We start from the raw sequence: 27,009 nt of genomic DNA, 5'->3' as shown, positions 1-27,009 counted from the left end.
TCAGGTCCAGGCTTCACGATCCCCGTTTCCTGATCCATAAAATCATCTTCGAGGACACTCATACACACACATGACCCCTCACACACTCCCCTCAACACACACCTCAACTCAGCACTTAGGCTGTTTTTGTGGAGTGACTCATCTGCAAACCTCAACTCGAATATTTTAGGAGCTTCTAATCCAGAAAACCCCTTTGGCTACTCTCATATCTCACACATGCAGACGAAAGGGTGCATATACACACAGCCACACACACACATACATCACAGGAGATTAAAACCCCCTCAGTCTGGCAGCAACAGACAAACACACATAGGTTGTCAAGTGGATCACATACACACATATCTGATGTCAGAGTACGTGTCGTGTATTAGTCCACCCCGTGTCAGAGTAAGGACACAAAAGCAGGGATGAAAACAGCAACACACATCCTATTATGCACTAAAAATCGTTTTTTCTTCATTTGTTATTAGTTTATATCAATATATTTGCAAAAACATAGTTTGAGGTGAACATGGAGACACATATTTCAGTCTCATAATTTACACTTAATCTAAATACATTTGTTAGATATGACATATTTGTGCACAATTCCAGCTGGTCAAATGAAAACCGTTGATATTATTGAGGAGGTTAAGTGTAACTGCTCCCCTCTAGTGTTTGTAGTATAAAAGTACAACAGTAGATTTTAGATGAGCAGAGATTAGCATGGCCATGGTGGGATTATCTCTCAAATTTGGCGAAGGTGGATTATATGCATACAATGATTTATTAGATAACTGCTCTTATCAATAAAAAGATGGGAAACCAGTTTGTGTTTTGAGTCGTGTTTTTATTCATCGCTACACCAAGGCAGGGTACAACATGTGTTTTCAGTTACTTAAATGTGCACATTTGGCTGCTTTTCTCAATTTCATACAATTGCAAATGGATTATGGGAGTCTTCTTTAAGGCGTAACCTCAGTCTCTGGGAAATTCAGATCAATATTTCTCCCTGTTTTCATATTATAGACTTAATGACTAATACAATAATCTTAGAAGAAAAACAAATCCACATATTCATTCTTACTGAAAGTGAATGATCGAAACAAACAACTGGTAAATTAAATGAAGTGCTAATACCTTTTCAAATCAATTATTTGAAAAAAAGGGTTAAATAAACCCATTGTAATGGGTACATTACTTTGAGAATAAATGTAATGCTAGGACTGAATATAATGCAGACAGAGGTTAGTTATGGAAGTTAAGGAATGCATATAAGTGTGTCTTAAAAGTGTGGAAATACAAATGTGTCTTGCATGTTTTTGTAAAGCACTTTGTAATCGTTGATAGAGATATTTTGTTTTGAGTGTAGGTGCTTACAGTACATTATAGGATGTGTGTGTGTGTGTGTGTGTGTGTGTGTGTGTGTGTGTGTGTGTGTGTGTGTGTGTGTGTGTGTGTGTGTGTGTGTGTGTGTGTGTGTGTGTGTGTGTGTGTGTGTGTGTGTGTGTGTGTGTGTGTGTGTGTGTGTGTGTCAGAGACTGAGGAGTTGTTGTATTGCAGTGCAGAGGTCTCCTCCGGTGCTGATGAGGATCTGCAGGTTTGCCTCTCTGTCTTCGAAGCCCATTGAGCTCAGATGCTCCAGCTCGTCCTGGAACTCAGCGTCCTCAACGTGGACCTGAGAGGACACGGCATTTTTAACAAAGTTTAATGTACGTGTCTGTTGAATTTATTTACTCTTTAAAAATAAGTACTACAAAAAGCAGCTCCTGGCCTCAGGCTTGAACAACAACAATGCAACCTCTTTATGAATTGTTAGAACAAGCACTGTAAAAAAATTCAAGCTCATAGCACTTTTGCAACAAAAAAAAACGTATTGAGCTTCGAAAGTGTTTTTTGCCAGTATCTGTGTACTTTATAAAGCTACTAATTGATTAAGCTCTACAAACCATGTTCCAACAGCTTATCGTAAAAAAAAAAAAAAGACAAACGAATGCATCAACAAGGGGGGACTGTTACATAAAACTTTGCTCAAACTGCTTTTTCCAATAATAGTGAAGAATTACATAAGAATGCATTCCATTAAAAATAAAAACTGTTAGCTTTTTATTAACTATTCAAACAGATTACATATTTTGGTTTGCTTGTTAAATCAATCCGAGCAATCGATGATAAATCCAAATTGTTTATTCTATAGGCAAAATATGTGGCGCCACAAACTGAAGCCCAAGTGTTATGGGAGCTTTGGTCTCTTTGGGTTGAAGGGTATTCATCTTTAACAACACTGGAAATGTTTTCCCCATTGACTTTCACAGCAAATTTGATCATAACAACCCAGCCTCCAGTTACTCTCTTGCCTTGAGTGTTTGCTTATGTACTTTTGTTAACGATAAAGTTGTAAGGACAGATACCCCATTATCGGTGTTAGCCAGCGCCTGTAGCATCTGTTGCACAAACTGCTGCTGCTGCTGCTCTGTCACCGCGACAACCCGAGGACCACTTTCAGATTGGCTGTTGAGGACAGAGTCAGATGCTAGCTCAGGTGCAGCATCAACACCGGCTCTGCAAGACAGACATGTGGTGGTAAAACCTTTTTTACAATTCCTTGAATGTGCCATGCATAAAAGTAAAAAAAAATTACGCAGTAACTTAATCATTTTGTGAATCATCTTGAGATTAAGTTGTACCGTGTGATTGTGTGTATTTAATATTTAAACTCACGTAGGTATCAGAGCAGGAACCTCTGTAGCCAGAGTCTGTAGGCCCTGCTGGATGTGGAGCAGAGCCTCCATGGCTCTGGGGTTCAACATGGCTGACAGCAGTTCTGGACTCTCCATCTACAAATTGAGCACTGATCATTAAAGCTGGAGTGCAGAACATTTGCCTCCCCCCTCTGGCAGAGAGAGTAATAAGTGCATGGGAGAGAGCAAAGGGAAGGAGCAGCAGCTGGCATTGTGGCAGAAGCGAACTTTTTAGTAGGGATACTCCAGATAAAAAAATTAACTTGCAGTTCAGAGCACTGATGAATGTAAAATATCATATGGCACTGACCCAATAAAAAGAAGTGTGTTTATTTTGTCCAATGTAATTATAATATCGTGTATGGACTTGGAGTCATACACGATATACACAGTGACATGATATGGAAACTATTAATAGCATTTACATTTGACCATTTCCATAAAAAGATAAAACTGGATCCAGAGTGAATCTCAGACGAATATCAAAACTACAACAAACTTCCGGGTGTTCCATCAAGTCCATTAAAGAAACAGACGGCTAGTGTGGCAAAAAAATACACAAGCCAATTATTACAAAACAAACATCTGTTCTGTGTTTATCTATTTAGGAAATAAAAACAGTTGATCACACACAATACATCTTTCTCAATGTTGAGCAATCCATGATAATTTTTGTTTTAAACTAGTTGCAAGACTTTAGTGTTTAAAAGTGAGGAGAGTAACCTGTTGCAGGAAGAGAGGGATCTGCTGTCTCATCTGCTGCTGCAGCTGAGGATTTCCTGAGAACAAAGGGTGGCTCAGCAGCATCTGAAACAGAATGGAAATGAGAGCTTTAAAGAGGGTGTAGGATTTATGTGGAGAGATTATGGGGATATAACAAGAAATGGGGAGGGGACGATTCTATCTTTCCCCCAGTTCTGAATTGCAGACCATGTGATTTACTGTTTTGCCATTTATATGCTCATAAATAACAAAAAGGATTCTATGCAGTTGTCAAATAAATATAGGCATCTTTTTTTAACTGCATTCCCTGTTATATATGTTTATGTGTTTTCATCAGTGATGTAAAGTAAATAAGTAGATTTACTGTACTGATATAACATTTTGTGAGACTTTTACTTTACTTTACGTTTTGCTAATTTGCACTTTTACTCCACTACAATCCAGAGTGTAATCATGTACTTTTACTCCACTCCATAATTGTAGTACCTTTAGCTTCTTTGCTAATTAAGTGTTATGATGTGAACTATAAACAACACTTAAGTAAGATTTGAGTTACACCTGGAGTAAACTGAAAACTCATCTCTTTAGACTCCACTTCGAGCGATAAAATTACTAACAAAGCACTTATATACTAATAAAGGGCTGGCTTTCTAAATGCCAGTTGAGTAGCACTTGAAATGTTTGGCTCTATGAAACCTGATGTACTTATATGATTCTGTTTTCTTAAAGGTTGTATCTTCCTGGTCGAATGCACTTATTGTAAGTCGCTTTGGATAAAAGCGTCAGCTAAATGCAATGTAATGTAATGTAATGTAATGAGTAAAGTTCACAAACTAACCTGCAGCATACAAAGTGATTAAAACTAGCTGCACCTTTACCAGCTTTAATAACACTTTAATGCATCAATAGTTATAATCAAAACATATCATTGATGGTATTCTGAAATGGGCCAATTTACATAATGAGTACTTACAGTTTTGGTACTTTAAATTTATTTTGATGCTTATACTTTTGTACTTTTACTTGAGTAACATTTTGAATGCAGGACTTGTACTTGTCACAGAGTATTCCTACTCTCTGGTAGTTACAATCTGAGTACTTTTGTGACATCTGGTTTTCATCCACCCATACATGGTGTAGCATCACCTGTGCAGCGAGGTCTGGGTTCTGGCCGAGGCAGTGGAGGAGGCTGCTGACATACGGCCCAGACAGCAGGCTCTCCATCAGCCCGGGACTGGCTGTGATCTCCTGTAGCAGAGACTGCATGCCTGAGGAGAGAGCAGGACGACATATTTTAGGGCTTACCATTTTAAAATGTTTTGAATATTTTTACTGAAAAACCTATTACGAATATAATGTTGGCCAATCTGTACCAAACCAATATGTTTTCTTAACTCTATAGAACGACATAGGCTAAGAACTTTTGGCCTTCCAATTTGAAAATGCCATATTGCAAAAGTGCAAAGTACCCATGAATAATTATAGTTATCACACCAAATAATACTGTGGTAATGTTGGCCTGTTTCTTGGTTTGTTTCGGAGGAAATGGCAGTGAGTAACAACAACTTTAAAATAACTTGAAATACAACAAGGGACAGAAAGCTGAGAAAATAAAAAAATTACATGTTTGCCAGATGATATTCTACTTTTTACGTTAGTTTAGTTGAACTGTGATATATGTGTATGTCTGTGCCTGCAGTGAGGGGGCTCTGAGGGTTCGGATCAGCTCTCAGTTCTCCGAGAGGATCTGAACAGTCACTGGAGACGGGTGGAGTCTTGTTTCTTTCTCCTTCATTTGGCTGTTTTTCCCCAGATGATGTTGTCCCCACTCGGGATGCTGCTATCTGGATCTGAGAAGAGTGCATTTAGGTATACGTTTATTTGGACAATATAAATATATAACAACAATAACGAAACAAATAATGTAAAGGGCAGAAAACACATTTGGTTTATTTGAAGCTTCCATTTAAATAAGGAGTTCTCTTTAACAATGTGACATTTTAAATAGACGAGTGCACTGAAAACAATATGACTAGTACATAATAGTCATTGAGTATGGAAGAGACATCACAAAAAGATTTGTTTTGTCATTATCTAAACGGATAGTTAAAAAGAAACATCATTTCCAAACCTTTACCTGTGATAATCTTTTTGTGTCAGTCTTCTGATTGCCACCAGAATCCCTATTGGTGTTTTCAGGGTTTTCCTGCTTTGGCTGCAAATTTCCTAATGCTTTGTCTTCATCATGCATCACATCCTCGATCATGTCAGGGTTCCTGATGAGCTCCAGAACCTGGAAAGGGAGGGCAAGAGATAGAACATCTTGACAATGTAGGTGGAAGAAATGAGTTGCAGTTTCTAGGAAATAAAACCCTTTTTCGCATGTTAACTAAATCAAATCACACAACTCACTCATAATCCTAAAGGATATTTAAAGAGACAGGTCACATTTATATTTTGAGTTATGTATTTACACCATGTAGCCTTTGATGTTTTAATACCCACCTGTGTGATAACATCTGCATTGTTAAGCATATCTCCAACCTCTGGGTTTGTCTGCACGAGCTGGTGAATTTGGGGATTTGACAGAATTAGCTGTCTGGTTAGTTGAGGGCTGGAAGTGGAGAGGGTGGTCTGAACGAAGGGGCTGCCCAGGACACGGTGCAGCATCTCCGGGTCAGCCAGCAGCTGGCTCTCCATCTGGCGCTGGAGTGAAGAAAAGCCAGGCTCGCTGTTTGTTTGGCCAAAATTGTCAAGACCTTCCGCTATGGAAACAAGACCAAATTTTAAAAATCAGGTGCATGTAAATTAACTGGACAGCAGAGCAGGACTGGACTCCCCTCCCAAAATCAGCAATATAACCATTGATAAAGAGAACATTAAAAACAAAGCATAATAGGGTGGTTGTGCTGTTATTACCCAGACAAAGGGGCGAGGTGGGAGACGGCGTGATACTGTCAGGGTCAAGATGAAGAGCGGCTGTGAGCTCCGACTGGACACTTTCTGAAGTTGGATCACAGGTGTGTGCAGCAGACGAAAGCTGAGGCCTGAGAAAGAAGGACTGAATTTGAATCTACACTACTTGAGTCTCACACTGATACATTAGCTTTCCCAGTCTATAGAAAATAAGCTGATCTTTAAAGTATGGCATTCATTTATTTATTTTTTTGGTTTTTGTGTGGCTATGTCAGTTCACGCTTACAAGCATGCCAGTCTTCTCATAAGGAACTAGGACACTGACTTGATTTCTAACTTGTTTTTCACAAGGCACAATTCTATATTTAGATGTGCTTACTTTTCTACCATAAAGTGACACTGTATATGTACTGGCTTTCTGTATAGTATTTGTAATCAGGTTTACTAACACTGACATTCCTAGTGCACAAGAGTGACATGTCATTTTCTTTTAGGGATAAACCTGTAACACTAACCATCCACCTTGACAGGCTGCATGCCGAATTCCACACAAAGCTTATCATGGGCAAATACAGAATACAATACAGACAATTTACATCCCAAGTGCGTTGGTCTGTGTCTGTTGAGCAAACATCATATCGGCCTGTGTGTTTGAATACCTTTGGATCATGCAGAGGCTCACACACCCATCTCGTGCCCTAAGATGACTCAGGAGTTCTGACTCCCTGAGCACGCGACCAAAGTGGATCAGCACCAGCTGCTCTGCCGGGACCCCCACACCCTCTGCCAGAGACCATTTCAGCTGCACACAAATACAAACACACCCCACAACAGACTATCAGCCGAAGCGCATGTCAAGCCATTTTACCCATGTGCGTTTGGCCTCCTGACCTGTGTGACGGTGCAGTCTCCTCTCACGGTGCACTCTCTGCTCTCCGCTGGACCTTTGACGCTGACGTGGATCGTTTCAGAGATCTGACGATCATCCTGTGCTCTCGATTGATCTCTCTCCGAACCTGACATTTCAGTCCTGACCGCGCTGAGAGGAGGAAGAGGAGCTGACCTGAGGAGGATGAGACGCGGACCTGAGGAGGAAGAGGATCGCACAGTCCCGGGTCGGAGGAGCGTGTGTCCCGATGACTCAGCAGAAAGTTGTGCCAGCTTTGACCCGACTGCGCAGGGTGGTGAAGATTAAAATCTACCCAAAGATACAAATCCTACACCCTTTTTTAAATGTCAGTACATGTTATGTAGGTATTTACAAGGGCAGTCTGGTTAAATTATGTATGACTAATAGTTATGTAACCAGTGTCAACTTAAAGATATAGTACACCACAAAGACAAATCCAGTATTAATCATTCTTAAAATGAAGATTATATTAATATTTAAATGTCCATTCCCCATTGAAGACGACATCTTTTCACAGCACCCAGTGTTTTATCAGATTCCTCGTAAATTGTTGCACTATGGTACCACAAATACAAAATTACCATCTCCTCTGTGTTTCATTTTATAGTCTAAATGTTGGGACAATATACAACAAAGACACATTTTGTCACTGAAAAGTATTTTATTTACGTTACAGTGAGAAAGAAAAAAAGAAACATACAATTCACGTCATTTTGGTATTAAAACCCCAACAAAATCAGAACAGGCGCACAGCCTTGAACAACACTATTATGCTTGTGCCTGCAGAGGGCAGCACTGGGTGCCAAGCAACCATTTCAACACAAAGTTTGAAGTAAACCATTTTCAGGAGCTTCTGTTAATTCTTGATCAGATAATTAAAACACCCTGCTTCCTCTGGAGTGTAATTTTGTATGTGTATGTAATAGGGGGGCATGCATTATATGCTGACATTCAGTCCAAGCAAAAAAACATAAAAAACAAAGGAAATAAAAACGTGATGGTGATCAGTCGTGCTTTTTCTTCATTTGTTCATCGTTTTGTGTCATTTTGATGTGATGGTCTTTTCCATTTGGGACCTTTCATACATCCATCTCCGAGCCTTTCCTTCCTCTTTTGTTTCCCTGCAAACCAGAAAACCCCAGAAAGTACACCATTATTTATTATAAGTATGACAACATATTTTGATCACTCAGTTCATGTTATATGTCATTAAATTCCTTGCAAGTAAAAGAAAAATTCAAAGTCTCTGAACTGAAAATAAGCTTACTTGCAGACCTCACTGGATGTACTTTAGTACTAAACTATATAACTCTGTATTACTGCGCCTGGGCTTACTTTCACTGCAACTTCTCTCACTTCACCTGACTGACTGCCTGCTCTTTGTCTCTTCTGTTCTACAGAAAGGGAAAGAAGGGGCAGTCATGCAAACATACATTAGCATCGGCTTACAAGTGTCCTTGCTCTAAAACATTACTACACACTTACCAGACAAATAGAATTAACTACAAACTCAAGGCTTATATTCCCTTTGGAGTGATTTCTATGATTCTCTTCACTGTTTTAATTTGTAGTTGTGTTCTTGTAAATGTTTAACGTTCTCAGAGGTCTTAATCTCAATGAGGCTGCCTGAATAAATGAGGACAAAGGGAAATAAAAGAGTGATTATTTAAACTCTTACCTGATGTTTTGGTTGATCTGACTGCAGACCTTTGACTTTAGACCTTTCTTGTTCAAGGGCAGCGTGTAGTGATGATACCTAAATAGAAAACATGTATCATTCAAATGCACATAAATCTGTGTTCTTGTCTCATAATCGTTATATGACCGTAACCTACCTGTGATGACAGTTCTTCTTTTATGTGTAGTAGCTCTTCTACCTGTAGAAGGAGTTCTGCTTTATCTTTCACTGAAGGAGAGAGAAATCGGAAAACATTAGAACGATGTTTTTGAATCTTTGTAAGGAAGGAAAAGCAAAGAAGGATATTGGGCGTCATTTTGGTTCAACTTACTTTCTCCCTGTTGGAGCATTTTAAGCAGCTGGGAATTTCTTGCTTTCACCTCTTTATATTTCCCCTGTAGAGTTGAGAAGCAAGTTGAGAATACAAGTTTGAAAAGAATCTAAAGTTAATCATCATTGCGAGATAGATAGATAGATAGATAGATAGATAGATAGATAGATCAATGTTAAATGACAAAATAATGGCATAACTTCTTTTGGAACTATGAAACGGACTGACCTCCCACTGTGTAATGTTCTTCTTTAGCTTCTCGATTTCCTCGTCTTTCTTCTCCAGATCGTACTTCAGCTGTTCTGCTCGGGGATCCTTACAGACAGGTAGAAGAGAGCAAGTCAGGAGGACACATTTCTAAAAAGGTCTAAGAAGAAGTCACAGCACACTAATCAAATTCATCTTTAACTAAATCTAGTCCCAAAAGAAGTCACTGCATTTTCTTAGAAAGTTTCCTGCTTACTAGATACAGGACTACGGATCAGAACAGGGGCGTCAGACACATGGTGAAAGTGTCGTTAAAATCAGCCCAGGATATTACACAAAGAAAACCCCCAGCAACTCAGAGGTGAAAATAAAAGTCACATTTGAATGTTAAACCCATCTTATATTCCTGATCTATTGTCTTTCTGGCCAGATATAGGAGATACATGCAAATACAAATGAGATACAACTTTAGGTGCCACAAATGTTCATGTGCTGGAGATACCTGAGGCAGAATATAAACAAAATGCTGAGCCTATAGTTATGAGTTTCTGCCTGTCTACTCACTGGTTCATGATCTGTGGAGGTGATGACTTCTTGTCCCTGGCTGGTGAACAGCTCGCGTCGCTTCTCCTGTTGGACAATTCGAGTGACGTCGTCCTCCACCTTGTTGAAGAAGCGCTCCTCCTGCCCGTTCCCTAACACTACGTGAGCCACACTGGCATCCTGAAAGGGAGCAAGGTTTGAGTTTCCAAAGGCATGTGATATACATCATGTTTGATATTCTACCCCAAATAAAACCCTGTGCATATTATTTACTGGTTACTTAAATATTGATTATACATTTATATACAATACATTCTGCCAATTAAACATACGCAAACATTTCAAATGTGGGCTATGAAAGGGAAAAGATGCTCAGGAACTCACCTCTTTCTCCTGCTTCTTATTCAAATGTTCTGCAAAGAGGCAAAGGTCATTAACATTAATATTAAAACGGGAGCTACACACGATCACAGTTTAAAGACTATTGAAACGGATTCATCTCTTTCTCTCACCTGCACTGCCGTCAGCCTGGAAGTCCTGCAGTGAAACCGTCTTTTTGTCTTTTGCCTGCTGATTCTTCTTTTTGTCCTTCTTCCCTCCGCCATCTTTACCTACTCGTGCCTTTGGCGAGGATGCGTTTGTGTTGTTGCTCTGTGTGAAAACAGATCATTCAACTTTAACTTAGAACTAAGGCTCTTAACCTCTGGTAACTATTCAAAACAATCTACCTTTAACATGACTTTGAAATAAAGCTGAATTCAACCTGTTTCATGCTATATGAAATGGAGAGTGACATACTCCAGCACACTGGATTTTAGGAATATGTAAACAATTATAAATAACTGGTTTTTGTTATTTATTAAAAGTAAGTCAAGAATACAAATCAGCAGTTATGTTTGACAACAGTCCGCTCACTGTACCTTTTGAAAAATATATATAATGGCGCTTTTCCACTGTAGCACGTAGCACGGTTTAAACCAGGCCCGCTTTTTTTTGCTTTTCCACTAGGGGTAGTTCCGGCTCAGGGCTACCTTTTCACCTTTTTTCTGGCCCTCCAAAGTCGAGGTTCTTACCGGGCCAACAACTGGGCTGAATATGCTAAACTAGTGACGTAAACACTCTCGACTGCTGAATGGTCAGAGAGAATCGCTGGCAAGGGGGCTACAACTACAACCAAATGAACATATTGTACTTTGATTTAATTGTAATACACGTTTCAAAATGATGCCAAAGTAACAACATACCGGTACCGGTCTGCAGACAAGACGGCAGGCGAAAAACCTTTTAAAATGCGTGTTTTCTGAATGGAGATCGGATCGATCAGGCTAAGCTAACGTTGCATATGCTCCGTCCACACTCACAGAAACGGCCTACAGACATAAATAAACCAGCGACTGTATTCGCCATGACAGACAGTCTGTGGTTTGTACTTGTTTAACTTTTGTCTAGTTTCTGAACAGATATGAGCAGCTGTGAGCTCTGAGTGCTAACAGCTAATGTTTTGGTTTTGTGGTTCGCATTAGAGATGACGCCACGCTCCGCCCGCCGAACAGCCAATCGCCCCGCCTACACTGCGTTACTATAGTTACTACCCCAGTTGGTAAACTGTAATGGGAACGCAGCATAAAGTGAGCCTGGCCTACCAAGGCCTAACCATACCGTACTAAGCCGTGCTAGGTCCTGCAGTGGAAAAGCGCCATTAGTGTGTGGAAAATGTACCGGTTTTTGTTGTTCGAAGTCCAGTTTGCTTAGAATCAAGGCTTTTTCCAAGTCAGCCTCATAGAGCTCACTGGTTATCTACAGCGGAAGAAGAAAAATACGAGACATTTAAGGTGTAAGGTCTGACATGAACAGTTTAAAATGCAGTTATACCAGGAAAATAACATTTTCAAAACGTCATGCTTGTGCTCTTTTCTAATGCAGCCATAACTTCCCACAACAAGTTTTCAGAAAGAGGGCAAGGAAATAATTAATGCGGTCGGCTTCAAGCTCATATTATTGCACACAGCGATAAAAAACAACTCTATACTGTTGGAAGTTAAGTGGCTTAGACCCCATTTACACGGGAACGTTTGCGTTTACGCACCGTATGCGCTTTCAAAAAAGTATTCTGTTCACACGCATTCGGCTCAATTAACGTGTCCGTTCACACAAGACCGCTGGAAACGCTGTAGTATATGCCGGGCCTATAATTGGCGCTGCTGCCGCCACAAAATACACCAAAAGCAGCGAAGAAGACCCCGGAGCATGGTTGCCCTTCTGTTTATTCTCCGCGGTGGACGGCGTGTGCTCCGCTGTAAATCTCTCCAGTAGTCCACCAGCAGATGAAAAACACCCACCTCTCCGCCTCTTCCAAGGGACGAGGGGACCGTGCGGCAGAGTTTCAGTTAACACTTTTTTCCGCTAAAGTTGAAATCTTCCGGACAAAATTAGAAAAGTGCCGGTCAAAGGTCTTCTTTGTTATTTATTGAGCTTTAAAACAAATTGATAACGACTCTATATAATAATATAAGAATAATAAACGGAGCCTCTCTTTTCCTCCCCCTCTTCTGACAGCCCAGCAGCTGATCTCTGAGCAGGAGAGGGAGACGTGGGGCTATTTCATCGTTATCAGAAAATGATCATATAGAGGCGTACAGACGGAGCCGTTTGCCCCCCCAGAGCGTTCCGTTTGCAGATCTATCCACCTTGGGACCCGTTATCATTTGCGGGGTCCGTTTCCATCGTTTTGTTACGGCCTCGTGTAGACGAAAGGGCTATACGCAAGAGAAACTATGCGGATACAACCCGTATCGTCCTCGTGTAAACGGGGTCTTAGTGAAGCACGTGTAAATTGTTGAGAAAACTTTATTTTGGATATTACAGATTACATATTTATTGTGGTTGTGCTTGTTTACCTGTTCATCCTTCTGCTTCCACTGCTGCCACCCCTCTGGAGGGGCCACTTTGTCCCCTGATGCAGGACTGAGGAGCTCACCGGCTATTCCTGACAGAGTCATCGAGGGAGGAGGGGCAGAAGACTTCTGAGGAAGCTTCTTGAAGGCCAGATTACGTAGCTGATAGAAAAGGAGATATGAGATGAATTCAAACAGTGACTCTTCTTATGTCCACCATCGATACTAATATTGCCTTGCTCTATTGTTTTTATTTATTTGCACACAAAAAATGGTGCAGGGGAGGTAAGATCCCTTTTGGATATCAATAGTCCTACTTAAAAGTAATAACACTAAACAATAAAGATTGATGGTTGGTCTGATCATCAACCAAGATCCATTCAGACATCTCTGTCCATCAGGCTAACTGTACACTTGAACCTCGAGTTGATTTAGTTTCTCTTTTTATTATCAATGATACAATATTATGGAATATCAGGTGTTACTTCAGCTATGTTGTTAAAGGCTTGGTTATGTGTCTTATCAAGTAATAGCATGCTGGTTAAACACTTACATTAAATCAATGTCAAAACTTGCTTTAAACTACTGAAAACAAAACAGAGACAACATGGTCTGTTGTCGGATGTAACCTGCACCTCTCTCAACAGTTTCAATTCAGCTGAAGTGAAACAAAGGCGGAACACACTCGAGTTATGTCTGTCACAAAGTCCTGATAAGGAGGGGAATGTGATGCTGCCCTCACTCACCTCATTTGCCTCAGACTGCTGCTGTTCCTTCTTCTTCTTTTTCTTGTCTTTCTTCTTGTCGTTGCACTGAGCCCCTTTCCCCCCGGCTCCAGCCTTTCCTTGTCGGGGCTTTCCGGAGGAGTCCCGTCCGGATTTGTTGGTGGTCTTCCCCCCGTCGGAGGCGTCGGAGTCCGAATCCGAGTCTATCTGGAGCAGGGCGAACCGGGAGGCGGTGGTGGGGACGGTGATCATTGCCATGTCGTAAAACTAAACTAACCGACGAAAAAAGGAGACGACGAACAATACAGTTAGAACAACTTGAATTCAGTCATAAAACAAGAACCTAGCTTCTAGTTGCAGCATATTTTCAAATAGATACAATACAATATCTTCCTAATCATTTATTGGAATCCACACATTTTACAATTAGTGAGTTTAATCATACCAGGAGGTCGTGATGATGATTTACATCTGATATGAGCTGCATCGTATGTAGCAATGTAGCTGCTAGCATTACATAGCAGCAAGTTAACCTAGCTGATAGCACACCGCTTAGCCGGGTTCGTTAGCTTCTAAACAAGTGCAAAAGTAGCGACGCATGACAGTCAAAAACACATTAATGAACTTACGTTGGTCCTTTGTTTTTAATACACGCTGTGAATCGTTTTGAAGAGATAGTAAGGTCAAGTAAAAGTTGCTAAAGACTACTTTCACCTGTTCGTGAAGGGGCTATCTGTTACTGTGGTTTGCTACAAGCGACTGCCTGACTACAGCAGCCCTGTGGGGTCAAAAAGGATAACAACGATTGTAGCTCGCCCTTTCGCTTTAAAGTGCCATTAATACAAAGGAAAGCTGTTGCTGAGGTTTAATGCATATCAGACCGGTTCCATTAATGTGTATATTCGACAGTATATGCAGAACATTTTCTGACAGATTCCCATTGACTACCCTTTGACATGCTTCCATTTACATCCTTTTACATTTACATACCCTTTTTGTATGTCCATTGTATGCAAGATTGTAGTGCTGCACCATTACATTTATTTGTCAAATATGGTTTCAGAATTAATTCTTACCTTATAGATGTTCTTATATTATTATAGGTTAAATTACTCAGCAGTATATTAAGAATTTTAATTTATTTATTTAGCTCAATTTATACAACATTAAAGTGATCAACACAACCCACTAATAGGATTTATAGGGGTAAGGGTTGAGGATAAGATTGAATGAGCCCTTACATTAAAGGCAAGACAGTAAGATATGCATATCAAAAAGTTTAATACATTTCACTGTAATGAGCCATTCATATACAAAATAATTTACACAGCACTCAACATATAATGCTACTAAAAGAACATATAGCACATAGACATTCAACATTTGTATTTAAAATTGCATAAATAAAACTACAAAGCCTTATATTACTTTTGTAATTCAGAAAAACACAACTTATGGTCATTTTAAGTGCTGAACAGTGCTTAAAATAAGGGGAAAGACAAAGCAATTCTCTTCACAAGGCACAATTTGATTACGATGAACTACAGGTTAATAAACACTTTAAATCCTTTAAATTAATGGTATTTGTAAAAAGAGGATAATTGTTTTAGTGGATTGTAGTTGCTGAAATATTTTAACTAATCAGAAAAGTGCTATTTTTTGCATTAAATATTCCATTCTTACACAATGTACATAAGATTAAAAAACAAATCTGTATTGAATCTGCAGTGTTGTATTTGGGTGTGGCATGAGCTAAGACAAGAATCTGTAATTGCCAAATGAAAAACTTTCACTCTATCTCCAAGTAAAAAATCACAGCCAAGTTATTGGAAAGGTCTTTCTATGCATGCATCAGGGTCACTCTGTTGTCATGACAACACTGGTCTTCTTTTGTTGAAAGGCAAAATCATTCAGCAGAGTCAGGATCTGGTAAATATGTGACCACCAGAGAGGACCAATAAAAAAGGAGGACAGTGCTACGAGGAGAGACTGAACTGGTTAAAACGGAAAACATTTGAATATTAACCACATTTCAGTCGCTTTCTTTTCCTTTGGTCACAAACTCTGCAGATCTGATTTTCTGTGGTTTCACTATTTTGTGATATACAACATTATGGTTGTGTTTATGAAAAAAAGCTAATAATAAAACTTGTTCAACTTTACCCACATGCTTTTCATATTGAGTAAAATGTGACCATGGATATGCATTGCATATACACCAGTATCCTGGTTGTATAAAGTAATTTAAAGGGTGCTATTACTGATCCGAAGCCCAACAAAGACCTACAATTAGTCTTTATACAAAAGAACAATGCATGAACATTTCCACAAGATACTCAAGATGAGGGGATGAATTTTCTTAGTTTCAATAGCACCCAACTGGTATCAGATGTACACACTGCTCTAGATTGACTCGTCTGTACCGTGATAAATCATCTGTCTGTGTTTCTGGGCACTTCTATGGAGTCCTCTAGCATTGATTCTGTGCTGGTTTCCACAGCAGACTGTCGCCTCCTTGTGGCGGAACTACAGACCTGCAGATCAGCTGGAGAGATCTGTCTCAGCTCTCTGCGACACACACGGACAGGTGTCATCTGAGAACTCTCCCCCCTGTCACTCCCCCCCTGTGTGTGAGTATGGTTGTAATCAGACATTTTTGTTGTTTTGCGTGCTTGGAGGTCAGAAGATGAGGAGTTGCTGGGGGTTTGATCTGCATGTCTCCTCATTTGAGAAGCGATGTGAGCCTTTTTGTCTGTTTGCTCAGCCTGTATCTTTGTGTATGTTGTTGCAATATGTGTTCTTGTCTGTGACTCTTCAGTGTGCGTCTGGGGTTTGTTTGCACTCGCATGTAGCTTCACATTGTGTTTGTGTCTGTTCTCCTGTGTGTGTGAATGCTGATCGACAGGGTGTAGGGCATCACTGACAAGATCTTTGAGTTTCTTTTTAAGCTGCCTGCTGGAGCTTTTGTAGAAAAACAGCTCTTTCTCTAGATGCTGCAGTCTTTCTTCCAAAGCTTGCTGTGCCTCTCCTGAACCACCCTCTAAACATACACACACAAGAATATAGGGACACAAAAGTTAATGAAATAGCAAGGATCAATCAATTTCAGTGCTAATAATAAAGAGAAGACCAGAATAGTTTCACATTCAAACGGTATGGTCTTGGTGATCTAATTTCCTCACCTCTGAGTTTCTGCAGCAGTAGCTGGATGTTGCTCTGGTGGTCTTGGTGCTGCTGGGTGAGCCTGCGGTCTGAATCCAGGGCTACACGCTGCGTGGCGACCTCCATCTCCCTCAGCACCACCTCTCGCTCTCTGGCATGAAGCTCCAGCTCTTCACACTGCAAACGCAAATGGCCCTCCGCCTCACGAAGACAAACAACCTGGGGAAGTTTATAAAGGCGAGAGGGAACCAGAAAAGTAGATGTTTTTACATATAATTACAGGGACAATGGCTGTACCTTTGTTTACTCTCACACCTGAAGAGGGTTAGGGTTAACTGTGAGGACAGAAAAACAGTTAGGAAGCGGTTTGTTATGGTGCAAACAAACCTCCTGGAGAGAAGTTATATCAAGTTGTATTAAGATGTAGCTGCAAAGATGGAGGAGGGGATTCCATTTATAATTTAACTACCGTTATAGGAATTGTTGGGCTCAGTTTTTGACCTACAAAAACGTGTAAACTGGAGAGAAAAGCAAGCAAAGGTAAATAGCAGAGGAAGAAAGAAGCAGAAACATAAAACAGAAAGAGATGGAGTCAGTTTCCATTGACCATGGCAGAATCCATTTTTTCCAAATGAATAAACAAGCTTAAAGGAAACCAACATTGGAATGTGCTTATAAATATTAAACAATACATAAGGAAAGGAAGACCAAGTTAAGACAAATAGAGAACTTTCACTTGTAAAGAAGCTGGAATAGAGACCATCGTAGTTTCCATAATGGATGTGCATATATTTAATTTCACCTTGTTGAAATATCTGATGAGCAGCTCCGAGGCCTCGGGTGGTGAGAGGTCCTTCAGCTTCCTGATGACATCACAGAGTTGGGCGGGGTCAGGGCTGTGAGGCTGATTTGAAGAAGAGTCTTTAATCAGCAACTTCTTCTGTTGGTCCTGGATGGAGTGGTTTTTAAACTCTAGAGCTGCATCCAGAGCTTCAATCGCTTCCTCCAGCTGAAGCAGGGAATGCTCCTCCTACATGGAGACAAACACAAATCACAGTGCACACAATATAAAAGTTGCACAATAATGAAAATAAAATGCTTCCAGAAATAATGTCCCGTGTTATATATACCAAGTTAATACTTTTGTTTTGTTTAATTAAGATTCAGTTTGTGGACAAAAATGAATTTTGAATAAACTTGAGTCCTCTTTCACTACCACATTCTGAAGAAAACTGTATCGCAACACTAGTTAATATATTTTATAACAGAGCTGAATAGCCTGGTTGAATGGCAATTCATTTACTACACTATTTAAACACTGGCCATGTTGTTTTATTCTAAAATACTACGATCACTTTAGTAAGAATACATTTGTAACCAGGTTTAGTTTACACTAATAACCCTGATACGTACAGTACACAGAAATACAATGTTACTGTTTCCTGACCTCCACAGTGAGCACTCTGTTGTCCTTCAGCTCGCGGTCCAGAGCGTCTCTCCTCTTTTTGAGTGTGTCCCTCTCTCTCTTCAGCTCCTCCATGGTGACTCCTCCAGTCTGCCTCACACTGCTGCTGCTCCCCAGCTGCTCCTCCAGAGACTCCAACCTCACCGACACACTCAGCAGGTTCTGACTCAGAGCCTGCTGAGTCATTGATATATAAACTTCCAGGGCTGGGCTTCCATAACACATGTTGCCCAAATCCATAAGTGCATCAGCCATAGACGGTTAAATCATAATAAATCAGAAATCACACAGCGGTACCAAACGCCTATGCAAGCTCACCTGACTGGAGCGCAGCCTCTTGATCTCTAGTTTGTTTTTCTGTTGCAGACAGGCCTCTCTGCGTAGAAGCACCTCCTCTCTCCTCCTCAGCTCCTCCTCCAGCTCCTGCAGCTCCGCTCTCTTATGAAGCACACGCTCCTCCTCCTCCTCTAGCCAACCACTGTCAAGCAGCTACAGAGGGGTGAGGAGAGATTAGGGGAAAAGGGATAGAGGAGATGATATACACATTGAGAGGAAGGCAACAACAATGACAAAGAGTGGGAAATAGAAAACAAGAAAGATTGTATTTGAAAGACATTCTGTTTAAACTCAAATTTTTTATGGAGAAAACCAAAACAAACTTTTTAAGAATGTATACTGTTTCTATGTTTTCCTTTACCTCTTCCTGGTGATTGCTTTTGATTACAGTCATATCTCCTGCCCTCTGCTCCTAACAGAAAAGAAAACACAAAAATAAATCAAGTTTTTCCCAAAGGTCTCGTCAATGATTGTTAAATGTGACTTTTGTAAAGCGTCTTTATGTGTCTTGAAAAGTGCTATATACGTAAATCAAATGTATTATTATTATTATTATTATTATTATTATTATTATTATAGTGTTAGCTGTCACCTTTTTGCACTCCCAATGACACTCAACTAACTCAACTGAGATGTGTGTGTTGTGTGTAAGTGTGTGTATACCCTGGTAAATCAAAAGCTAAACATCAATGTAAACTGAAAGAGGAGTCTTAACAGTTTACTGAGTAAAGCAGCACCTAGAGCCATCAACAAAAGTTATTTTTTAACAATGTCAATACTATTGCTTCGCCTAAGAGCTTACTAGCTTAACTGGCTGACAGATATCAGAGCGGTTAGAATATAATTCAAACTATCTTGCTGTGTTAACCCATTTATAGACAATTGTTTACACAACACTGAAGTGTAGTCTAATATGTTCATCTCTTTTCCTATTGCACTCTCCTCGCAAGGTGTTTGATGTTACTGTTATAGAATCTGTAAAACGAACCTCCTTTCCCTCCGGTTCCTTGGTGTCGGCCTCTCTCTGCGGCCTAAGGCTGCTCTGAAGCTGCTCTCTCTGCACTCTCATGTGCTGCAGGCTGCGGTAGACCTCTGCTCGGACCCTCTGGCTCTGCAGGGAGAGTCTCATCAACACGCCGGCGTCTCTTCCATCACCACTGTGCCCGCCATGTCCGCCCACTAACTGGGTCTCCATGTCTGACAAACACATTCAGAGATGGTTATAATTACCAACACATTGTCAAAGGTTTTGAAACTGTTATGTTGTTTTGTTACCTGGAACTTAAAGGTGGGGTATGTCATTTATTTCAGAAACACTTTTTGTTATATTCCATGGAATGCTCTTAACATCCTGATAGCAATGAATATATGAAATGCTTTGACAATAAATACATATATAAATATCATCTGTGGAAGCCGCGGCGCTGTAAAAAGCACGACCAATCATTTCAGCCGGCCCGGCTAAAGTAACTGGATGGCCTACCTGCCTGTCAGCCTTCCATCTGGGCACAAACTTATCTCGTGCCCTCATTGGTCATGTGCACGTTTGTGTGTGTTGGAGGAGGGGCTCTGTAAGGAAGTGGCAGATCTTTTCCGGTTTTGCATTTTCAAATTCTAGCGCACTCGAGCAGATTTCTCCAAAATGACCTACCCCACCTTTAAGTAAGAAATCCCAGTTAATGCAAGGTCAATAAGAATAAGGCTGCAAATACTAAAAAGAACAGTATTTTTATCTGAACATCAAACCTGTATTTTGTTCCTTCACATTCCTAAACGTTTTTGTAATTTTAAAACTCCTGTTTTAAATTGATCGAAACTACTATTTTGGTGTCAGGCGTATTTTAGAAATCCCATTTTCTTTTCAGATTTGGCCCAGCAGCTGAGCATTCTTCTGGTCATCTGTTTGTTTTGCCAATTCATTTCATACAATTTCTCTTTGCTACCGTTGTTGACAATTAGTGTCACCACCGTGTTATAATGTATATTTATAAACACACCAGTTTTGTGAAGCTCTTTGAGGAGCTCCTCTTTCATACGCATGTTGACAGACAGATCATGGATCCTCCTCTGAGTCACGCTGGCTCTTAGTCTTCCCTTCTTCATATGGCTTTCAGTGGTGTGCTCTTCCTTGGTTCCTGATAAAACAATAACAAATAACTATATGAAGAGGAAACAACCTCTTAAATACTTTTTGGAATGTCACATGAAGGATTGGAGGGAAGCATGCCCCTATCAGTACAAAGGACATGAAAACGTAATACTTCAAAAACATATATAAAGTACACGTTCATTTTACCTGTGGTTCGCTGAGGCTGCTGCACTGATGGATTTCCGTTTGATGTTTGGTCTGGATCTGAGTTTTTCTCTTTCACTGCGGATTTCATCTGCCGGTTGGTCCATGTTCTGTTTAAAGAACGCCTGGAGAAACGTCTTTTATTAGGCAGATCATTTTAGATTAACTCACTTCAAAAGAAAGCTCATTTTCTGAATGAGAGCATGTGTGACATTTAAGTCAATAATTGTTTGTATTTCTGTGGCTTGTATAAGAGGAGAACAACTGTTATACATAAACAATTTAGCTGAACGCCTGGGATCATTAATGGCCAAACATGTCACCTTTCATCCTTTTTAAAAGCAGTGCGCTCCCCGCGATCATGCACCCCCAGAGATTTCACATCTCCTTTATGCCCAATAGTACATTGCATCAATTGGGAAGCTGTCAGCAGGGGTGACCAAGTGACATGTGGCACAAAAGCTTGGTGCTGGCTAAACACATGTAAATGATTTAACTACATTGTATATACTATGTGTAATATATTGTTCTTCAATTCAGAACTAAAGTCAGAGGCTGGAATCTCACTTATTATTTGAAAATTAGCACAATCAAATCATGTAAAAGTATGGAATTGAAAATGAAAACATGCAGGATTTGTGTGATTTGTGAGAGACTCATGTGCTCCAACTAACAACATGACAAGTGCTTTGTTGACCTTATATGAACAGGCTGCTGACTGACAGCACACATTGCAGTCATCCTCAACACCAAAAGTGTAGTGTGTCACAAAAGAAAGCCCTCTACCATGCCTCTCTTACGGAGGTCACTGCTCTACAAAGCAATTCATGTTATCTATTGGCTGTAATGGTATGTGTTGAAGTGAATCACTTGAGGCATGACAAAGAAAGAAACAGAAGGCTAGTATTATACAGGCTCTCACCTGAATCCCACTCTGCCCACAGAGACATCTTCCTCCTCGTCCTCCATCTCTGGATCGCTGTCTCTGCTCTCTGCCTGTTGTTTCATGAATGGACAGTATACTTCATCCTTCTCCTCGATCTCAGCCAGCAGGAGATGACTGCGCATCTTAAAGGCTGCCATCACCCTCTCCAGAGAATATGCCGGGGGACTGGATTGAATCTAAAACCCAACAAGCATTTGCACAGATATATGTACAGTAGGGCTGCACGATATTGGAAAAAACTGACATTGCGATTTCCCCCCCCCCCCTGCGATATATATTGCGATATGAAAACATACAGGAATTGAAGAAAAGACCGTTGTACTCAATGTATATGCTTGCCCTGACATGAGAGCCGCGCAAGTTTTCCTTTTGTAGCAAGCAGCAAAAATAATTGTAACATGACGTGTTTGAGATAATTTTCCTACTTAATATGTAGTCCTTTTTTTATTTAAATCGCACGTCCACGCGATGTGAATATCGCGCATGCGCATATTGCGATTATCGTCACGACACGATATATCGTGCAGCCCTAATGTACAGCCATTAAAGGTCAACAAGTATGACACAGAAGTCCACACATACAGAAGAAAACATGCTGCTTCATACCCTCCTGGGAGGTCCGTGTCTATAGCTTTGTCTGATCAGAGGGACACTGTGGGGTCTCTTGTCTGAGTTCCCAGAAGCCCCTGTTTCAAGAGTTCCCTCGGAGGCTGCACCCCTAAAGGTCACAAGGTCACTGCGAAGACGACTGATGGTGATCTGCTGGTCTACCAGTTGTTCAGTCTGAAAACATTAACACATACGTTTAATTTGCAGGTAATATACAATGCTAAGGGTGTCGGCGTCTTTTTGTCCCGTATAAAGGAGCCACACTCTCCTCACCTGTATTCGTGTGCGTTCCTTTTCTTCCTCTAGGGCCTGAAGGTGGGTTTTTCTTTCTTGAAGAAGCTTATGTACTTCTTTTTGGACCTGTCTTAGTTCTGCATCTTTCTGCTCCAATAGCTGTTCCTCTAAGGTGAGAGACTCCTGAGAGACAGAGAGAGAATTTGTCTCTGCTCACTCTATACTTCGACTTTTCAAGTTAAGAAACACCAGCAGCAAGCAAGCAATCTTTGCCTCAGAGCTTTTGCCACACACAAAGCATCATATCAGACACCTCCCACCCTGCTTATTCTGCTCTCTCTGCTTCCATCTGTAAATTGTTCCTGGAGCATTATATCTTACACTACCTGTCTCCTTAAGCGTTTATTTTCACAGCTAACTCAAACTTTCTGTGCCATGGAGGTCATGTTTTTTTGGTTTCATTTGTTTGTCAGCAGGGTTACAGTAAAAACTACTGGCCAGATTAACATGACATTTTTTGAAGGAGGAACCGTGGGCTTAACAAATGAAAACCTTTTGGCCCAAAACAAGGGAAAGATACATTTATTATTAAACGTATATATTGGTCACCTCTGTGCTCTCCAAGTGCATTAAATCAATGTAATTTTCCATTTCTTAAATGACAATCTAAAGTTAAAATGTTCCACTTGTTGGCTTTGAATAAATAATATATTTTTCTATTTGTCGCATGGCAACATTTACAACTATGAGATCTTCCTGAAGCGGTAAAGACAGCCTGATAGATTGCAGGTAGCCTGAGGAAGACTTTGTAGATTGAAACATTCCTATGCATGAAAACAAAAAAATGTATTCTGAGTGTTAACACGTAACATTGCACAGTTTTTGCCTCAATGTGTGCAAAGTTGTATTTCTCATTCCTTGTCTTTGATAAAATTACCTTGTATTTTTGGAGTTCTTCTCTGAGCTTTAGTATGGTGACATTGTGGTGTTGAAATCCATTCCCCTCTGGCATGTCCTTCTCCTCAGCTTGATGTGAGTGATTGACAGCTGTCAGTCTCTTCTGCCAATCCTGCAGCCGCTGTGTAAAAGAATGACTAGGGGTGGGGCCAGAGATATCTGCCAACAAGGCAGCAGCTTCCTGAGCCAGAAGGCGGTACTGTGGTGTTTCCTCTTGGTTCCCGTTGCTATCTGGATCAGGTATGTTCATCTGATTGAAGCTGTCCCCCTCTCCAGTTTTCCCAGATGTCCTCTCCATCTCCCTCTCCTTCTCTTTCAGTAGCTCTCTCAGTGTTTGAACTTCATACTCCAGCTCGCCCAGCCGAGCCTCACCTGGGTCCCATGGGGTAGTTCCTGATTTAACCTCTGTTTGATTGGTTCCGGGACGATTACGAATGTGACGAGCCTTGGATGCAAACTGCAGGACACTCAGGGTCTCGGCTACACTGTGGTGAGAGGGGCTCACACACGCCACCACCAGCGTATGGGCGGTGCCTCCCAACGAGTCCCGGAGGAGGCGTGTGATCTTGGCGTCACGGTATGGTATGTGGACACTGCGATTTCTCCCAGGGTCCGAGAGGGCGCGGATGACGTTGCCGAGGGCGAGCAGGCCTGTGTTGATATGAACACTCTCTTTGAGTCGTGTCCCGGTGTTTCCAGTTTTTCCAGCACGCTCTGAGCCCGCTAGGTCAACCAGACAGAGTTTGGAGGAGCGGACAGACTTTAAGGAGGAGTTGTTGCTGTGGCAACAATGGATGAGCTGGAGGGTGAGGATGGTGTGGGAGCGGCTGGAGTGCTCGTTCATTCCTGTGGTGCCTGTGTGGCGCAGGGCATTGCCCGTCTCTATAACACTTAGGAGCTCCTCTGCTGAGGTGACCACTATCTCTTTGGCTCCCACCACCACTGGAGACACAAACAAGGGCATTTGTTAAAGAAACACTCAGCTGAAATATGACTTTCCCCAGTTGGCAGTAATCCTACAAACTGAATGACTGAAGTCCAAACCAATAGCAAACTTGGCATGTGATGCCTGAAAGTACAGGTTTCATGTTTTTATTTTGGAAATACTCAATGTGAGATTTAAAAATATATACATTTTTGGCACATTTTCTTGGCTGTCAAAAAATACTTTTTATTTACCTGTGTTTCCTCTCTCATCCTCTCTGATATGAAGTTCTTTGTGGATGGTGTGCAGCTCCAGCAGGTCTCGTAGTTCTTCCTTGTACAGCTCCATGTATGACACCCCCACTTTGGCTTCCCCACCATCACTGTTCTTCCTCTTCTCCTCCAGCAACAAGAACACATCCTGGGCCACACGGTCAATAATTCCTCCCTCTTCACCTGAGAGAGGTTTTATAAGAAAATAAATAAATAGTTAAGAAGACCAGAGACACATAAGTAAAGACCTTTTTGGGCAGTAAATTAGGGGCCAGGTAATCTTGCTTTGGTCTTGAGATGTCTTTAATTCCTTTACCACAAGATCTGAAGTCTTGGTCTGCAAACAAAATCATTCTCTAAAACTCAACTGACTGAAATGATTGAGTGACATGTTCAAAGACTTCAAAGCCCAACTTGAACATACAGTCCTGACATTCTCAATTTATCCTCACAATGAACAAACTCCAGAACTCAAAAACAATGGTTTTTCTAAGTTTAAAGATAAAAAAAAAAATGCTGCTCACTGCTGCTCACATCCGTTATTGTCTAAAATAATCAGCATATCTGTTCTGCTAAACCATCCTCTGGTCTGGATCTGTTTTAACCTAACTTTGGGGACTACATCTACCACCTGCCCAACTTACTCAGTTTTCCCCCTCCTATTGTGTACGTCTTCCCTGAGCCGGTTTGACCGTAGCAGAACACGGTGGCGTTGTATCCGTCCAGCAGGGACTCCATCAGCGGCTGGACGCAGGACTCGTGCACCTCGTCCTGGCCGGCTGTGGGTCCAAACGCGTAGTCGAAGGAGAAGAGTCTGTCCGAGCCAAGCATCACCTGAGCGGAGTCCGGCACCACCCGCACACACACCTGGTGGTGGTGGAGGACTTCTCTTGGGAGCAGGGGCCGGACCCGGAGCGCCACCCGGACACACACCTCGTTCATCCCGCTAAAGTTGACTCACAATGATTACCGATAATGAGTTCTGCTGAAAGTTGTTCTTCTTCTTGAGCTCATATTGGATACGAAATCGAGTATAGTAAATGGTCTACATTTTAGCAGAAAGTCCTCGTCCTCGCCTGGCTTGTTGTTAACTTTGTGACATCTACCGTTTGTTGTCGCTCTTTGGTTGCCCGGGAAACCGCCGCCGCGGTGCAGCAGCAGTCGAGGAGAGCAGGAGAGGCGTTCAAGAGCCTGCATTGAGGAGGACCGAGGGATACGTGAAGGCAACAGCGCCACAAACGACATGTATTGGCATGTATTTTTTTTGCTATAATTTACTTTGGTTCTTTATTCTCTTGAATATGACATTTACCTTTCGACTGTGCAATAAAAAAAGAATTAGAACGTTTCATTATTTATTATTTTTACAGTGAATTGACTTGATCAGTGCAATATATGTTATATTCTATAATATAGATCAGTACTTCTCAAACTTTTTTCAGTAATGTACCCCCTTTGAAACATTTTCTCAGCCAAGTACCCCCTGACCGACCCCGGACATTTTTGACAGAAAAAGCTATATAAATAATTACAATATAGTGATGTTCCATCAGTGTTTGATTTATTAACTCCTTAATGCATAAATTACAACAAACTAAGGATATTTTTATCTTTATGCATGAAACAAAATATTGTTCCAAGGAGTTTTTCAATTGAATTGATATGTTTAACAAACCAATGAACAAAATGAAAATGAATTATTAAAAACTATAAATACAATACACAAATGTAACATGTTTATATGAGGACCCCTTTAGTGGTTCTAGGAATATTTTATATAAAATTGTGTTTTCTATTTAACTTATTGTACTAAGATTATTTTTGTAATCATGCATGGTATTTTTTTAATTAACCTTTTTATTTATTTTTACCTTACGTACCCCCTGCAGTACCCCTAGGGGTCCGTGTACCCCCATTTGAGAATCACTGATATAGATTGTATAAAAAAGAGGTATGATAAAATTAATTAAAGACATGTTAATAGTATTGACAAAACTAATGAGCCATTAAACTATTAATAATCTAAAAAAGATGTTGGTCATAGGTAGAATATGAGAATATATATAAGTTGGCTACATATGTGATTGAAAATTGAGGTAGGCCTACTGTGTATGTACCGTTGGCCATTTTTGTTGTTGCAGTGAAGTGACAAACACAATC

The 27,009-nt window shown here is 40.7% G+C and overlaps 3 protein-coding genes across 8 annotated transcripts; all 3 read right to left on the bottom strand.

Annotated features, from left to right (window-relative positions):
• Positions 1-1,396: 1,396 nt before the first annotated feature.
• LOC307042729 (ubiquilin-1-like) lies at positions 1,397-7,811 on the bottom strand. Its single transcript, XM_079686787.1, has 11 exons — positions 7,254-7,811; positions 7,022-7,164; positions 6,366-6,493; positions 5,952-6,211; positions 5,584-5,739; positions 5,140-5,296; positions 4,593-4,714; positions 3,447-3,530; positions 2,704-2,819; positions 2,394-2,544; positions 1,397-1,660 (listed from the first exon to the last, which is right to left on the bottom strand). Exons 1-11 carry the CDS (start codon positions 7,383-7,385, stop codon positions 1,517-1,519), a joined length of 1,593 nt encoding a protein of 530 aa, XP_079542913.1. The 5' UTR covers positions 7,386-7,811; the 3' UTR covers positions 1,397-1,516.
• Positions 7,812-7,913: 102 nt separating this feature from the next.
• gkap1 (G kinase anchoring protein 1) lies at positions 7,914-14,432 on the bottom strand. Of its 4 annotated transcripts, none has more exons than XM_079686790.1 (13): positions 14,280-14,432; positions 13,672-13,922; positions 12,929-13,087; positions 11,751-11,828; positions 10,544-10,682; positions 10,416-10,444; positions 10,053-10,211; positions 9,510-9,596; positions 9,282-9,345; positions 9,108-9,178; positions 8,951-9,028; positions 8,608-8,666; positions 7,914-8,393 (listed from the first exon to the last, which is right to left on the bottom strand). In XM_079686790.1, the coding sequence occupies exons 2-12, from the start codon at positions 13,906-13,908 to the stop codon at positions 8,625-8,627; spliced, it is 1,143 nt and encodes a 380-aa protein (XP_079542916.1). In that variant the 5' UTR covers positions 13,909-13,922; positions 14,280-14,432; the 3' UTR covers positions 7,914-8,393; positions 8,608-8,624. The 4 variants fall into 4 exon arrangements, with proteins under 4 accessions (XP_079542916.1, XP_079542914.1, XP_079542917.1 ...); XM_079686788.1 differs by having other exon boundaries at positions 8,634-8,666; XM_079686791.1 differs by lacking the exon at positions 11,751-11,828 and having other exon boundaries at positions 8,634-8,666.
• Positions 14,433-14,591: 159 nt separating this feature from the next.
• LOC307042728 (kinesin-like protein KIF27) lies at positions 14,592-26,015 on the bottom strand. Of its 3 annotated transcripts, none has more exons than XM_079686785.1 (15): positions 25,494-26,012; positions 24,832-25,032; positions 23,633-24,594; positions 22,735-22,878; positions 22,459-22,635; positions 21,829-22,028; positions 20,910-21,031; positions 20,611-20,748; positions 19,602-19,810; positions 18,975-19,025; positions 18,596-18,766; positions 18,260-18,451; positions 17,615-17,842; positions 16,833-17,031; positions 14,592-16,690 (listed from the first exon to the last, which is right to left on the bottom strand). In XM_079686785.1, the coding sequence occupies exons 1-15, from the start codon at positions 25,789-25,791 to the stop codon at positions 16,083-16,085; spliced, it is 3,900 nt and encodes a 1,299-aa protein (XP_079542911.1). In that variant the 5' UTR covers positions 25,792-26,012; the 3' UTR covers positions 14,592-16,082. The 3 variants fall into 3 exon arrangements, 2 of the variants coding, with proteins under 2 accessions (XP_079542911.1, XP_079542912.1); XR_013809223.1 differs by lacking the exon at positions 14,592-16,690 and adding an exon at positions 17,200-17,330 and having other exon boundaries at positions 16,911-17,031; positions 25,494-26,015; XM_079686786.1 differs by lacking the exon at positions 14,592-16,690 and having other exon boundaries at positions 16,953-17,330; positions 25,494-26,015.
• Positions 26,016-27,009: the final 994 nt, after the last annotated feature.

The sequence above is a fragment of the Notothenia rossii genome (assembly GCF_949606895.1).
Source record: "Notothenia rossii genome assembly, chromosome: 6".
Classification (NCBI taxonomy): Eukaryota; Metazoa; Chordata; class Actinopteri; order Perciformes; family Nototheniidae; genus Notothenia; species Notothenia rossii.
The sequence above is the reverse complement of the archived record's forward strand: the minus strand, read 5'-3'. Positions and strand labels throughout refer to the sequence as shown.

Coding starts and splice junctions, on each gene's coding strand:
- LOC307042728 (XM_079686785.1), bottom strand. CDS start 25,791: ATGAACGAGGTGTGTGTCCGGGTGGCGCTCCGGGTCCGGCCCCTGCTC. Junction 25,033..25,493: donor AATAGGAGGGGGAAAACTGA/GTAAGTTGGGCA, acceptor AACCTCTCTCAG/GTGAAGAGGGAGGAATTATT. Junction 22,029..22,458: donor GACACGGACCTCCCAGGAGG/GTATGAAGCAGC, acceptor GTTGGGTTTTAG/ATTCAATCCAGTCCCCCGGC.
- LOC307042729 (XM_079686787.1), bottom strand. CDS start 7,385: ATGTCAGGTTCGGAGAGAGATCAATCGAGAGCACAGGATGATCGTCAG. Junction 6,212..6,365: donor CACCTCGCCCCTTTGTCTGG/GTAATAACAGCA, acceptor TTGTTTCCATAG/CGGAAGGTCTTGACAATTTT. Junction 2,820..3,446: donor TCCCTCTCTTCCTGCAACAG/GTTACTCTCCTC, acceptor CTCAATTTGTAG/ATGGAGAGTCCAGAACTGCT.
- gkap1 (XM_079686788.1), bottom strand. CDS start 13,908: ATGGCAATGATCACCGTCCCCACCACCGCCTCCCGGTTCGCCCTGCTC. Junction 13,088..13,671: donor AGCAGTCTGAGGCAAATGAG/GTGAGTGAGGGC, acceptor CTTTTCTATCAG/CTACGTAATCTGGCCTTCAA. Junction 9,179..9,281: donor AATGCTCCAACAGGGAGAAA/GTAAGTTGAACC, acceptor TCTCTCCTTCAG/TGAAAGATAAAGCAGAACTC.